The sequence below is a fragment of the Bos javanicus genome, chromosome 28, assembly GCF_032452875.1.
Source record: "Bos javanicus breed banteng chromosome 28, ARS-OSU_banteng_1.0, whole genome shotgun sequence".
Taxonomy (NCBI): Eukaryota; Metazoa; Chordata; class Mammalia; order Artiodactyla; family Bovidae; genus Bos; species Bos javanicus.
Window position 1 is genome coordinate 44,320,134 of NC_083895.1, and position 15,031 is coordinate 44,335,164.

Sequence of the window (15,031 nt, forward strand, 5' to 3'; positions counted from 1 at the left end):
ACTAGTCAGCCTGGGCCTGTGGGCTTGCACCTTAACGATGGAGAGCCAGCACTTCTGGGAGCACCAGCACCCTGCATTTGGAGCATTGCTGTCATAGTTTACACCTGACTCCAGGTAGATGGGTAGCTGGCCTGAGTGATTTCTCCAGAGATGGTAGTCAGAAATGGGGGCACTTTGGTGACCCCACTCCCCGCAAAACCATTGCAGTTGGCTGCTGAGGATAGTGAAAAGTGATAGGGAAGGGTGCCGTGAGCAGGAGCAGATGAAGGGAATGGCACTGGCACTGCCTGCTCTCCAGACGCCAGTCCCCTCTGCTCAGAGGCGGCTGCCTTGCTGCCACTGAAGGTCCGTCCTGAGGAACTCTGGCCCACGCCTGGGCTGGGTTCGGTGGCAGCCAGGGAAAGGCTTGAAGGAACTGCCCCCATGGAGCCTTGAGGATGAACTGGAGGTAAGCAGGCAGGGAAGGGAGAGGGATTGGCATCAGCTCAAGGGGAATCTGCAAAGGGGGCTGGGCACAGCTGAGGTGTGGCCGTCACTTGGGCTCACCTCTCCATTACAGAGCCGTGCCTTCACCCTGCACATACCCAGGGGAGCAGAAGCAGGGAGTGCAGCACCCCTGCTGAGCTCTGACTCACGGGCTCTGGCTCTGCAGCAGAGCCAGGGCCACGCAAAGGACAGCAGGTTACAGTGGAAGGCCGGAGAGAGATTCCGGACAGACACCAGCTGCAGAGGCTCAGGCGGCGGGAGGGGGAGCAAGCAGTGAGGAAAACCATCCTGCCTTGAGCGCAGGAGATTGAGCCGGGAGCACACAGATGTGCCTGAGTCAGCTTCAGTGACCATGGTAACACTGGGTGCTCTGAGAGCTCTGTCACCCACTTCTCAAGGCTCCTCCATGCCATCCCACCCTTGGGACACCTAGAGGACTTCCAACCCTGTGAGAAGTGGAAGAGGTCACTGAGTACCCTCCCTCTGCATGACCATAAAGGAGTCAGGCACCCAGGCATCATGCTTTGAGAGCACATTTAATAAAGAATGCAGAAAGGTCCTGGTGGGCCACTCAGATCCCAGGTGCCGTCTATTCTGGCGGTCATGGGACTGCCGCTCTGATGTCTGCCACACCTTGCACGGTCGGAGCAGCCTCCAGATCCCGGGTGGGGCTCGGGCTCCTGACGGGGTGTCAGGACTGCTCTCTCCAGCCTGTGCCGGATCTGCTGGCACCACTGAGGCCCAGGTCCAGCTGCAAAGGCTCTGGCTCCTCTCGAGGCTGTGGAGGGCCGGGAGGGCAAGCACGCAGCAGAAACGAACTCTGCCGATTCCTTTACTTCAGCGCTCTGGCACCTTTTGCCCCAACAGTCAAGCTTCCCAGGGTTGAAAAAAACTCCTCCATCTCTCTCTGTAGCAGCTGGTTCCTCTTTTCTGCATCTTCCCGTGCCCGCTCCGAGTTCCTCAGCTTTATTTCCAGCATTGTGTACTTTTTCTTTTCTTGGTCTAGTTCTTCTTCTAGCCGTGACATTCGTTTCCTCAGGTCGGCACTACCTTCTTCGAGTCTTAAAAAATGAAAGAAGAAAGACACCATTTTAGACTTGGGCTGAGGTTTGCAAGCGAGCTCCATTGTCGGCAGACACTTGATGGGGTAAAGTAGCTGTTCAGACCTGATACCCAAGGGGAAGGTTGCTGCGAATTCAGACCCGGTGCCAGGTGAGGCTTCACAGACCACATATCCTCACAAGATCTGGGGCTTCACCCCTCAGAGATCCTCCTCTTGGCCTTCTGCACTCAAGGTCAGGGGCCCTCCCTGAGTTCTCACTCAAGTAGAAGACCACTTACCCTCCCGCCTGGCTACCTGGCATAGTGAGGGTTGGACTGCCTGCTGGCAGAGAACAGGACTGAGCCCTACAGCGAGAGGGAAGCAGGAAACTGTCCCCTTGTTTGCTCCTCTGCAAGACCCACCGAGCTCCATCCAGACACAGTGACTCACAGGAAACCCCACTCAGGTTGCCACTTCATCTTCCACTCGCTCTCGGCCTTCATACCCCAGCCCAAATGTCTCACCCTCTGGTAAGCTGCTCTTGATCCTCCCCAGCATGTCAGACACTGCTCCTTTTTGCTACCATGGAGTGCACCACAGGCCTTTCATCTTTTCAACCAATGACGCACTCCTCTGAGGCCTCAGGGACAGGCTGTGCCTGGCTCTGGGAACCGACCTGACTACAAGACATAAGCTGGGCAGGACACAAACTGCACTGAGCCCTGAAAACATGCACTGCAGCTACGACGAGCTAAGGAGGCCCACGGCAGGTCACCTGGCACATGACGTGCGGAGCCAACGCCCCTCCTCCCACCCCCGCGAGGCCTGGGCCCTCACCGGTAACTGCTGAAGACAGAGCATGCAGAAGCGCTAAAATCCGGAACAAGACGGGGAGGCCCACTCATTACTGTTACTCAGTATAGTATTGGAAGTCCCAGACCCTGAGTCAGCCAAGAGGCATAAATAAAGGTATTCAGATTGGTAGGGAAGAGGTGAAACCGTCATAGATGCAGAGGACACACACTGCATGCAGAAAACCCACATGACCACAGGAAACCAGTAGGACTGATGAACGAACTCAGCACGGTAGCAATGGAAGATTGCCGGAAGGAAATTGGTTGCATTTCTTTACACTGACAATGAAACAATCCCCTTTAAAACTGCATCAAAAGAACAAGAAACAGACAAAAAACTTAGGAATAAACCTCACCAAGGCAGTGAAAGACTTACGTGCTGAGAACTACAAAACATTAATAACGGAAGTTGAATGGAAACATGATCCCGTCTCTGGGACTGGAAGAATATTGTTAAAATAGCCATGCTACTCAATCTACAGGTCTAATGCAATCCCTATCAAAGTACCCATGACATTTTTCACAGAACAAATAAAATTTATAGGGAACTGTAAAAGATCAGAATTGCGAAAGCAATCCTAAGGAAAAAGAACAAAGCAGGAACCATAACACTCCCAGACTCGAGACAATACTACAAAGCTACAGTAATCAAAATAGCATGGTATTGGCACAAAAACAGATATATGGATCAGTGGAACAGAATAGAGAGCCCAGAAATAAACCCACACACCTATGGTCAACTGATCTTTGAAAAAGGAGGCAAGATATGCAATGGGGAAAAGACAGTCTCTTCAGCATGTGGTTTGGGGAAAGTTGGAAGCTGTGTGCAAATCAACGAAGTTAGAACATACCTTTACACGATACAGAAAAATAAACTCAAAATGGCTAAAAGACCTAAATAATAAGACATGACACCATAAAACTCCTAGAAGAGAACACAGGCAAAACATTCTCTGACACTGTGCCTATGTTTTCTTGGATCAGTCTCCCAAGGCAACAGAAATAAAAGCAAAAATAAACAAATGGAAGCTAATCAAACTTACAGCAAAGGAAACCATAAATGAAAAGAGACTGAGGACTGGGAGACAATATTTGCAAATGATGTGAAATTGAAAAATGGGCAGAAGACCTAAACAGACATTATCCAAAGATGAGGCAGAAAGTGAAAGTCACTCAGTCATCTCCAACTCTTTGTGACCCCACAGACTACAGTCCATGGAATTCTCCAGGCCAGAATATTGGAGTGGGTAGCCTTTCCCTTCTCCAGCAGATCTTCCTGACCCAGGAATCGAACCAGGGTCTCCTGCATTGAAGGCAGATTCTTTACCAATTGAGCTATCAGGGAAGCCCAAAGATGAGGTAACAGATGGCCAATAGGCACGTGAAAAGATGCTGATATCACTAATCCTTAGTGAAATGCAAATCAAAACTACAGTGAAGTATCACCTCACATTAGTCAGAATGGCCACCGTTAAACAGTCTACAGATAATAAATGGTTGAAGAGGATGTGGAGAAAAGGGAACCCTCTTACACTATTGGTGGGAATGTAAGTTGGTATAGCCGCTAAGGAAAACAGTATGGAGGTTCCTCAAAAAACTAAAAATAGGAATTCCCTGGCTGTCCAGTGGTTAGGGGGCTTCGCAGGTGGCACAGGGTAAAGAATGAATTCAGAAGACGCAGGAGACACAGGCTCGATCCCTGGGTTGGGAAGATCCCCCTGGAGTACGAAATGGCAACCCACTCTAGTATTCTTGCCTGAAAAGTTCTGTGGACAGAGGAGCCTGGCAGATTACAGTCCATGGGGTCGCAAAGAGTTGGACACGACCAATGTGTGTGTGCGTGCATGCATATGCCCGCATATGCGCACACACAGGCACACGCACCAGTAGTTAGGATTCTGCGCTTTCACCACCAAGGGCCTGGGTTCAATCCCTGGTCAGGGAACTAAGATCTCATAAGCCATGTGGCATGGTCAAAATTAAAAAAAAAAAAAAAAAGTATACAAAAAAATAGAGTTGCCATATGATCCAGCCGTCCCACTCCTGGGCATATACCCAAACAAAACTCGTAATTTGAAAGCACACGTGCACCCCTGTGTTCATAGCGGCACTTTTTACAATAGCCGAGACATGGAAATAACCCGAATGTCCATCAACAGATGAACGCATAAAGAAGGTGGTGTGTGTGTGTGTGTATACACACACAGTGTAGTACTACTCAGTCATAAAAAAAGCAGTGCCATTCGCAGCAACATGGATGCATTGAGAGGCTATCATACTAAGTGTAGGAGGCCAGAGAGAGAGAGAGATACCATGTGTTGAATCTCAAATATGACGCAAATGAACTTATCTGAAATGCTCACAGATACAGACGACAGACTTGTAGTTACCAAGGGTGATGAACTTATCTGTGAAATACTCACAGATATAGACGACAGACTTGTAGTTACCAAGGGCGAGGTGAGGGGTGGGGAGGGAGGTGAGGGGGTGGGGGAAGGGTGAGGGGGTGGGGAGGGGGGTGAGGGGGAGGGGGGAAGGTGAGGGGGTGGGGGAGGGAGGGATTCAGAGTTCAGGGTTAGCAGATGCAAACTATATATATATGTGTGTGTGTGTGTGTGTGTGTGTGTGTGTATGGATGGATAAACAACAAGGTCCTTTTTATAGTACAGGGAACTATATTTAGTATCCTGGGATAAACCATAATGGAAAAGAATATATTATGTATAATAATATGTATATTAATATGTATGTAATAATGTATAATAATATGTATATTAAAACTGCATCACTTTGTAGAAATTAACAATGCTGTAAATAAATCAGCTATACTTCAATAAAAAAAAAAAACACAGAGAAGGGAAAAAGCCTCCCTTTACCCTAACCTCCCATCTCGGGGGGGACAGTGTCAGAAGGCCACCCCCAAAGTGGGGGCAGCAGGTCCCCCACGAGCCTCTCCATTGCTTCTCCTCCCCTCGGGGCTCCTCCTGCACAGATCCCCCCTAGTGCTCTGGAGAACGCCCTGGGCCACCCTCTTCCTTCCACGCCACTCCTAAAGGGACTGTATCCAGCCTCAGGCTCCAAGCACCACAGGAGTGAGTGGCAGGTTGAGTGACACCCCTCAATCTTCGTCTCCCTCAAGTCCACTCAGAAACTTCATAAGCATCTACAGCCTAACAGACCCACAGCTCCGGCTCCTGCGAGTTCCTGCCCTCCTTTCCCAAGTCACCCTCCTACAGCCCCAGTCTCTTCACTCGAGACCACCTTCTTCCAAAACAAAAATGGTGTCCCTCAAGTCAGCTATTTTTCTCATCCCACATGTTCTGAATCTGGCCACTTGCCCACCTCGACTGCTGCCTCTGGAGTCCGTGCCGCCCACAGGCCTGGCCTGGATCTCCGTGGCCCCTCACTGGGCTTTGCCTGGATCTCCGTGGCCCCTCACTGGGCTTTGCCTGGATCTCCGTGGCCCCTCACTGGGCTTTGCCTGGATCTCCGTGGCCCCTCACTGGGCTTTGCCTGGATCTCCGTGGCCTCCTAACTGGGCTTTGCCTGGATCTCCGTGGCCCCTAGCTGGGCTTTGCCTGGATCTCCGTGGCTGCCTAACTGGGCTTTGTCTGCCTTGTCAAGCGCTCCTGCACACAGCAGCCAGCGCACCTCATCAGTGATGGCAGTCCTCTAGGCCTGCCAGCAGCTTCACATCTCCCTGCGAATAAAATCAAGGCATCACTCCTGGTAAAAGGCCTGGCCCCCTACCCCACCCCCACTACCTCACGCTTTCAGAGCCTGCCTGGACACTCAGTGAACACACAGTGGGTCAAGGATTGAACCCAGAGCCCACCAGACAACAAGACTGCATTTCCCCTGAGAACCCCAGCCCCTGAGAAGGTGAAAGCTTGAGTCACCTCCACAAACAGCCAAGGAGGTGACAGGTTGATTCTGACCCCCTCTGAGGCTGCCCTCGGACAGCATCCGCCAGTAACACACCCGGTGTGCTCTGTAAGCTCAGCTTCGGCAGCCCTCGCCATCCAGTGAATCTGCAGGAGCCCCTGCTGCTCTCTCTGCCTGCTGTGTCCCACCCCGTGCTTACCCTGGGGGTTTCCTCCACAATTTTACACCCTGGGTGTTACTCATGTGGTGTCCTTTCTCATCCTTGTTCACCTCAATCCTATTGGTCTTGGCTCCTATGGAGCCAAGTCCTGGCTCAGATATCACCTACGGTGACCCCACCTACCTCTGATCTCCCCCATGGCAGTGGGCACTGCCCTCATAGCCCCTTTGCTGCCATCTTCCCACCAGGAACACAGAGCCGGCACACACCTGACGCTCCCCAGGTACCCAGGAGACAGCTGCCAGCAGGACAAGAGGGTCAGATGCTGCCATTCCAGCTCCCCGTGGGAATCCCATGCTCAGAAACAGAAGCCTCCACTTTGATGGAAAAAGGAAGCACTCAGAGCCCACTGAAGCCTTCTGCTAGTGGGTGGGACATGGGTTCATAGGTCAGTCAGCTGATGCAAGGCCTGGGGCGAAAGGAGCTAAAGGGTCTGAGATGCTGATGCTCACTATCTAGCGTAGGCTCTGTGTGTGTGACAAGCCGCTTCAGTCGTGTCTGACTCTGCAACCTTCTGGACTGTAGCCCACCAGGCTCCCCTGTCCATTGGCTTCTCCAGGCAAGAATACTGGAGTGGGTTGCCATTCCCTGCTCCAGGGGATCTTCTGGAGCCAGGGATCAAACCCGAGGCTCTTATGTCTGTCTCCTGCATTGGCAGGCAGATTCTTCACCATTAATGCCACCTGGGAAGACCCACAGGCTCTGCTGGTGACTATAACGAGGGAAAAAGCCCTCAGCACGCAGGGGCTGAGAGAACAGAACCAGGGCCCATCAGTGAGCAAGCCTGCACGCCTTAAAGGGTGGCATGGGGCGTCTTCTGTGACCCAGTAGAAGGGAGGGCTTGGCTCAGCAAGGTCAGCTCCCTCTTCAGAGGAAATTGGATTTCCATCCAGATGTCCTCACTCTACATTAGGCCCAACCATGGTCGGTCAGTTAGCCAGGCTGGCCTGGGGCCTGCAGTGCACAGAGGCCCTGCCCCATTCCCAGTTCCTGAACTGTAGGACATACTAGGGGGCCTGCCTCCTCCCTGAGGGCCACATAGGGACCTCCACTCCGAACCTCTCTATCAAAGTACTCTGAGCAGCTCAGACTGAGATTCTGACTCGCTCCTTTATTCAGCTGGCCTCACGGAGTCCTGGCTGCATGCTAGGCCCTCAGTTCCCAAGCTTTCCCAGACAGAGGACCCCCATCCCTCCATTCCCGGCCCTGTCCTAGGGAACCTTCTCCCAGAAAGGCAGCTTCCTGGGGGCTGGCTGCTCTGGGCCCTGCCTCCAGGAGCTATCTTTCCAAGCCAGAGGCTGATTGCCCAGGACCAGTGTCCAGTGAGCTGCTGGCTGCAAGGTCTCTGCCCAGCCTGGGAGTACCAGTCTTGCACTCGCCCAACAGGCTTTTTACCTTTTCACATTCGTCTCATACTCAGTCCTCTGCCGGCACAGCTCTGCTCTGAGCTCTGTGACCAGGCCCTGGAGAACCTCGGTTCGGCGGGCGTGGTCCTGAGCAGGGCTTCCTGGGTCACTGGGCTCGCTGCTGCTGATGCAGGCGCCCACTCCATCCAGGCCATGGTCCAGATCCAGGGATCTGCGCTCTTCACTGCTGCTGAGGACAGGGGAGGGCTCGAGGGCCCCCTCGATGTGCAGGGAGCTGCAGGTGGAGGAGTCGCTGGCCCGGCATGCTGTGCAGCTGCTGACCGAGCCCTGAGCCGAGGCCTCACAGGAGGAGGCCCCAGACCAGGGCAGGCTGGCCACACTGGGTGTGCTGGGAAAGCAGCTCTGCGGGGGCACATTGTCGTAGGTGGAGAGTCTCTGCTCGGAGCCCGAGTCCTTGAGCCGGTCTCCTGATGAGGCCCGGCGGTGGCCTCGCAGGGAGGACAGTCCATTCATGAGCCAGTTCCCTCCGGAGGAGATGATGGGGACCTCCAGGGATGAGGTGCCCACCTTCGGACTCCCCGACCGGGACCCTGACTGCCGGAAGGAAGACCTCCAGTTGGGCAGAGTCTGCACCTTCTTCCCAGGGCTGGTGGCAGCAGGGCTGCATCGGCTCCCCAGGCCCGTGGGAGAGGTTCTAGAAAGTGCCGCCACGGCAGCCCCATCCAGAGAAGAGGTCCTGTGTGAGGGCAGGCAGGGGGCGCTGGGGCTGCCGGGCTCTGCCTGGTCGTCCCTGGTGACCTCCTCGGAGCCCCACCCCACGGTGCACGGTGGGCCCCCGCGTGGGGAGGCTGGCCCCTCCGTGGTCCTCGAAGTGAAGAGCTGGCTGTGTTTGCGGATCAGGATGGTCATCAGGTGCTGGACCAGAGAAGTGCCTGCCAAGAAGAAGGAATAAGAAAAGGCTGACTGGGAATGCCTCCAGTCCAGTTTCTCCAGACCAGTCAGCAGGCTGCAGCTCGGACCCAGGGCGCCCAGCTCTGCCAGTAGCCTCAAACCAGGCTACTCCTTAAGTGTGGACTCAACAAGAGCTCGCCATCTTCCGCTCCGAAGGTAAGGATGGCCACCACACTTTCCAAATTCAGACAGGGACAGAAGGACCATACCCAACATCCCCTCCTCCATGTGGGGTCTGGAGCACAGAAAGGCACTCAGCCTTCACGCCCATTCCAACCAGCTGGCAGAGTGGGGAGCAGACACAGTGCTGGTTGAGGCTGTGGGCTGAGCCGAGGGCAGGCTGGGGCTGGAGACCAGGACCTAGGTGCCAGGGCCCTCCTGGCTGCCCCATCTGCTGCCCACAGTGGCCATGCCTGCCTGTCCACTCTGGGGGCACAGGGCTCTGGGACACAGAATTGAGATGTCTTATGGGTGCATGTGGGCACACAGACCCAGCTTCGTACACATACACAACCTCATACAGACTCACACACACATACAACCTCATACACAGCCCCATACACACACATGTAGAACCCCAGACACAACCCCACGCTGCTGCTGCTGCGTCGCTTCAGTCGTGTCCGACTCTGTGCGACCCCAGAGACGGCAGCCCACCAGGCTCCCCCGTCCCTGGGATTCTCCAGGCAAGAACACTGGAGTGGGTTGCCATTTCCTTCTCCAGTGCATGAAGGTGAAAAGTGAAAGTGAAGTCGCTCAGTCATGTCAGACTCTTCGTGACCCCATGGACTGCAGCCCACCAGGCTCCTCCATCCATGGGGTTTTCCAGGCAAGAGTACTAGAGTGGGATCCCATTCCTTCTCCACACAAACCCATACACATACATATAAAACCCCAGACACAGAGTCACACACACAACCCCATACACAGTCACACACATACACAACCCCATACACAGTCACACATATACACAACCCCATACACAGTCACACATATACACAACCCCCTACAGAGTCACTCACACACAACCTCATACACAAAGTCACACAGGTACACGACCCCATACATAGTCACACACATACACAACCCCATACACAGAGTCACACACACACACAACCTCAAACACAATCCTATACACACACATATAAAACCCCAGACACACAGTCACACATATACCCATACAGTCACACATACACAACCCCATAGTCACACACATACACAACCCATACACAGTCACACACATACACGACCCCATACACAGAGTCACACACATACACAACCCCATAGACACACATATAAAATCCCAGACACATAATCACATATATACCCATACAGTCATACACACAACCCCATACAGAGTCACTCACACACAACCTCATACACAGTCACACATACACAACCCCATACACAGAGTCACACACATATACAACCCCATACACAGAGTCAAACACACACACAGCCCCATACACGGAGTCACATATCCACAATCCCATACACAGAATCACACACACACAACCCCATACACAGAGTCACACACATATACAATCTCATTCACAGAGTCACACACACATACAACCCCATACACAGTCACACACATACACAGCCCCATACAAAGAGTCACACATACACAACCCCATACACAATCACACACAAATGCACATAGCCACCCCCCTAACATGAACAACCCCCCCCACAAGCACATGCTTCCTCTTCCCCAGGCCACAGCCCCTGAGACACAGCCTGTACCATATGGGGGACTCAGTTCCTGAGGCTGTGGGTGGAGAGAGGGGTCCGTGACAAAGGCAGGCTTTGCAGAGGGACCAAGGCATCTACCCTCCTGTTATCCTCCACCAAAGACCAGAGACAGGGGGAGGCTTCTGTGTGATGAGGAAGGGCAAGTGCTTCTACTCCCACTAGAAGTAATGAGAGTCATGGGGAACAGTAAGTTAACAATCTTTAGTAGGTGAAGCAAGAACCTGGCAGTTCAGCAGGGTGAGCATTTGCCCTCAGGCACCTGTGCAGCCAGGCAGATGGGAGCTCTGGGGAGACTGCCAGTCAGGCCAAGGGAGTGTTGGGACAGGGAAAGCTCTGCAGCCCACCCCTCACCCCCGCACCTCCCCTAGTTCATGTTCCACAGGAATGGCCACTCTGCCCTCAGCCTGCCTCGTGCCAGGGCAGCAGGCTCCAGCTGGCGTCAGGCAGGTTCTGCGTGCGTTCTGCCAGCCTCTCCGCTCCTTGGCTTGACCGGCTGCGGGTTTCCTGTGAGCAGCCAGACTCTCACACTAGAGAGGATGGTCTTCCTATGGGGCCTCCAAGCAGTGCGCTCCTTTCCAGGCCAGCCTGCACCTGTGTGCCCTCTGAAAAGTCAGACTAACAGAGTCCCCGCACCTCTTGCGGCCTGTCTCCTCATCTGTCACGTGGGGGCAGTAACCGGGGGCTTCTTGTGAGGACTGAAACGCGGTGGTAGAAGTAAAGCACTCGGCAGAGGCCCTGACGTGTGCAAAGCGGCTGCTGTTGCTCTATTATTTAAAATCTTTTTAGTATGACTGTTCATTACAGAACATAATATCCCTAGGGTTTGCTGAGCTCTAACATCCAGAAGAAGCCTGTGACAATTATTTAATAGAAAATTACTTCAGTAATTTTCAAAAACATTTGTGTGTAATTTTGTTTTATTTTATTTTTTAACTTTACAATATTGTATTGGTTTTGCCATATATCAAAATGAATCCGCCATAGGTATACATGTGTTCCCCATCCTGAACCCTCCTCCCTCCTCCCTCATTTGTGTATATTTAAGGGCAAGGGCACTGACCTTTTCCACCCCACCTCCACCCCCTCAGCCGCTCCCATCATTCTAACTGCACCTTATGACCCCATCCACAGGGCAAAGTTCCTTTTCCTTTTAGAGCTGACCCCATGGGGGAAGAGGGGCTGCAGAAGGCAGTGAGGAGGTCCAGAGAGGCTGCTTCCAAGTGCCCAGGGCTGGGGCCACCCCTCCTGCTGGCCTGCTGTGAGGGTTCTGAGGACTTGCCCAGGACCGACGTGAGCCCAGAGCAACCAGCACCACCACATACACCCCCCACCGTTACCTTCCATAATGGTCACTGGGTCTTCTCTCTGCGGCCGAAGTATATTAGGCCCAAAAACAGTTGCCAGGTTCTGGACGCTCATCTTGTTGACATCTGAGTGGGACTGAACTTCATCCAGAAACCTACAAAGTAAGGAAGAGACAGTTGGCAGAGAAGCAAATCCTGACTCCAGATCTGCTGGGAGCTGCCTGGCCCCCGTGCTCAGCTGTGCCCCTCTTTCCACAGCTACCGGGCACAGTCAGCTGCCCCTGCCAGGCTCAGAAGAAAGCAGAGCTTCCCTGAGATCCGGAGGGCCATCAGAAGTAAAGGCCACTGGAACCAGGGCCTGTTGTTGGTGTGGAAGGACAGAACTCCCCACCTGCAGTGGGCGCAGCTGCCTAGAAAGGCTCAGACCCCCAGATGCCGGGCTGGGTGAAGGCTCACCCTACCTGTCCTCTCCTGGCACCCTGAGCCTAGGTCACTGTCAGGAAGCAGACCCACGGGGAGGGATGGTGAGAGGCACCCAGGTGAAGCAGAAGGAACAAAGGCCATCCCGCTTTCCTTCAGGAATGGTGTACTCAGGACTGTATAACACTGACTGCTCCGACCAGGACTATAATAAGCTCTGTAAGTGCAGAGACTTCTTTTATATCCCCCACTGGCTTGACAGATGTGTGGGGGGCCCCCCGACCCCTGTGAAAGGCATACGGAGCCAGACCGCAGGAGAGGGAAGCCCCACCCCGAGTCACTTACTTGCAGATATATCTGAGCAGGTTGTAATTGACCAGGGGAAGGCTGCTCACTTGCTTAGCCAACTCCAGAGTCCCCTTGGGATTGAGAGAGAAAAAACAGCATTTCAAAGATCAGCAGGGAGGCCCCAGGCCTTCTCTTGCTGGAGGGAGGCGGGAAGAGGAGGGGTGGGAATCTGAGTCCAGACCTCCAGCCACAGCCCAGGGGCCTGGCCGCCAGTGACCAGAGGGCACCACCAGTTTCATCCCCATGGCTGGTGACCTCTGGGGGAAGAGATTTACTTTCGAGATGCTGTTGTGAGGGATGTGCCTCTGCAGAGCCACAGAGGAATGTCAGGGCCAGCGCTCAGCTCACTTATCGAGGCACAAATATTTGCTAGATAAAGACCCCTCATCTCCCACACAGCCACAGGGAGGGCAAACAGTTCTTCCCCAGCTGGAGCCAACCAGGGCTGCAGGCGGGGGGCTCTGTCCTGGGGGCAGTCTCAAATTCTTTTGGGAGGAGGCAGGATAGAAATAGATGAAAAGTCTGGTTGTTTCTGAATCCCAAGGCCGGCCTGGGTAGCCCGAGTTAGATGTGGGAGGAGGTGATGGAGCAGGAGTGCCCACTGAGTGGTGGTCCAGCCCGGGCACGCTGTACTCAAGAGCATGGCTGGAACACAGCCTGCTTCAGGAGGACACTGTACTCAAGAGCATGCCTGGAACACAGCCTGCTTCAGGAGGTACCTGTCCCTCCAAGAGATGGAGGGCTGCACACACGGAGGGGATGCCCCAGGCATCCCACCCCAGAGTACCCTCCCTCCTAGTGGGGAAATATGCTAGCCCTTCCCAGATTAGGAGCTTCTAGGCCTGGCCCCCGCCCCCAACAAAGCAGGCTACAGGATCTATGTACCATGGAAAGTCACGAAAAGTCCTGTATCCACGACCTCCCCCCGCCACCACCTAGCAGGCCCACTCCCCCAGCATGGGTCCCCATGAGCCACTAACCTCCCCCTCGTCCTTGGTGAGCAGCTGGGCGCAGTTAAGGAAGTCCTCGTACCTGGCGAAGGGGACCACAGGCTCGGGGAGCTCCCGCAGGTAGAGCTTCAGCAGTGAGGCCACCGTGTGCACGTCTGTTGTGCTGCAGACGGAGGGACACCCGTGAGGCTGGGCCCCGGAGGACCGCGGGGTGGCCAGCACCTCGCCCACCCCCTCAGGACCCGTGAGGCTGGGCCCCAGAGGACCGCGGGGTGGCCAGCACCTCGCCCACCCCCTCAGGACCCGTGAGGCTGGGCACCAGAGGACTGCGGGGTGGCCAGCACCTCGCCCACCCCCTCAGGACCCGTGAGGCTGGGCACCAGAGGACTGCGGGGTGGCCAGCACCTCGCCCACCCCCTCAGGGGCGGTCTCTGCTCCCACATCCGTGTATGTGTATGCATGCACACACACACTGACGACCGGCCAAGGAATAGACGGGTGTGAAGGGCCACCTTCCACTGGCCTGGTGCCTGCCCCAGGGTACTCTGGGGTCGTGGAGCCAAGGGCACAGGAGCCAGGGGCACAGCTGTCCTTTGGCCCAAGTCTGAGCCTGCTCCTCTGCCCAGGATCACCCTCTAGTGGAAGCAGGAGGACTGTGTCAAACATGCCCACCAAGCAGGGCTGTCAAGCCCCTTGGAAAAGGGCAGCTGTCCTTGGGCACCTAGCTAGGCAAGTCAGAGGTCAGCACCTCTCCCCAGCTTCTGGGCTCCTATTCACACTACAGATGCCCCATCTCCAGTGCCCCGGAGCCCCATATGTCCATTCCCAGGCATCAGTCTTTGCTTGCAGCTCGGAGCTGCCCAGGCTGCAGTGGGCCCTGTAGAGGATGGTGGCCCTGGGCCTGTTTGGATTCTGGGCTCAGGTCCTGGGCTGCAGTCCTGGTACCTCCTCCAAGCTTGCCTTCCAGGCTGGGTGGGCCCCAGGTGTTTCGTCTGCTTTTCTGGATCTGCATGTCCCTCATGGGAGGTGTTCAGGAAAGATGGGCCTCAGGCCAAAAGTGGCTGTGCCATTAAGGCGCCTCCTGGCCTGCTGTCCATCTCATCACTGAGATGAGCCCTGGGGTCCCTTCCACGCTGGCATTTGGAATTCTGGGGTTCCATAGGGCCACATGCACCTCGAATTTGCATCCCCAGAGCCCCTCCCTGCCTCAGGACTGGTGGCTCTTGATGGCTCTTGGTCTGGCTAACTGAGCAGCCCTCATCCCTGCCCCCACCTCCCCTCTCCAGCCAAGCACGCGGCCGCCCTCACCCTTCTCTGCCTTCTCCCAGCCACTCCTCTGCTGACACCCCCATTTCCTGGAAGCCTATGTCCCCAATGGGTACCCAGCCTTGAGCCCGAGCCACCTTCCACCTGGGGACCCCATGAGTTCACTGCCAGCCACTGCATGAG

At 54.8% G+C, this 15,031-nt stretch overlaps 1 protein-coding gene across 7 annotated transcripts in view; it reads right to left on the minus strand.

Moving 5' to 3' along the window:
- Positions 1-1,003: 1,003 nt before the first annotated feature.
- The window catches only part of ARHGAP22 (Rho GTPase activating protein 22), a 179,339-nt gene continuing 165,311 nt past the window's right edge, over positions 1,004-15,031 (minus strand). For all 7 annotated transcript variants that reach the window (XM_061405622.1, XM_061405621.1, XM_061405623.1 and 4 more), the window contains 5 exons: positions 13,613-13,745; positions 12,630-12,703; positions 11,898-12,019; positions 7,883-8,786; positions 1,004-1,547 (listed from right to left, as the gene is read on the minus strand). In XM_061405622.1, the coding sequence (XP_061261606.1) occupies positions 1,319-1,547; positions 7,883-8,786; positions 11,898-12,019; positions 12,630-12,703; positions 13,613-13,745 (1,462 nt within the window). In that variant the 3' untranslated portion in view covers positions 1,004-1,318. The remainder of the gene's footprint in view (positions 1,548-7,882; positions 8,787-11,897; positions 12,020-12,629; positions 12,704-13,612; positions 13,746-15,031) is intronic.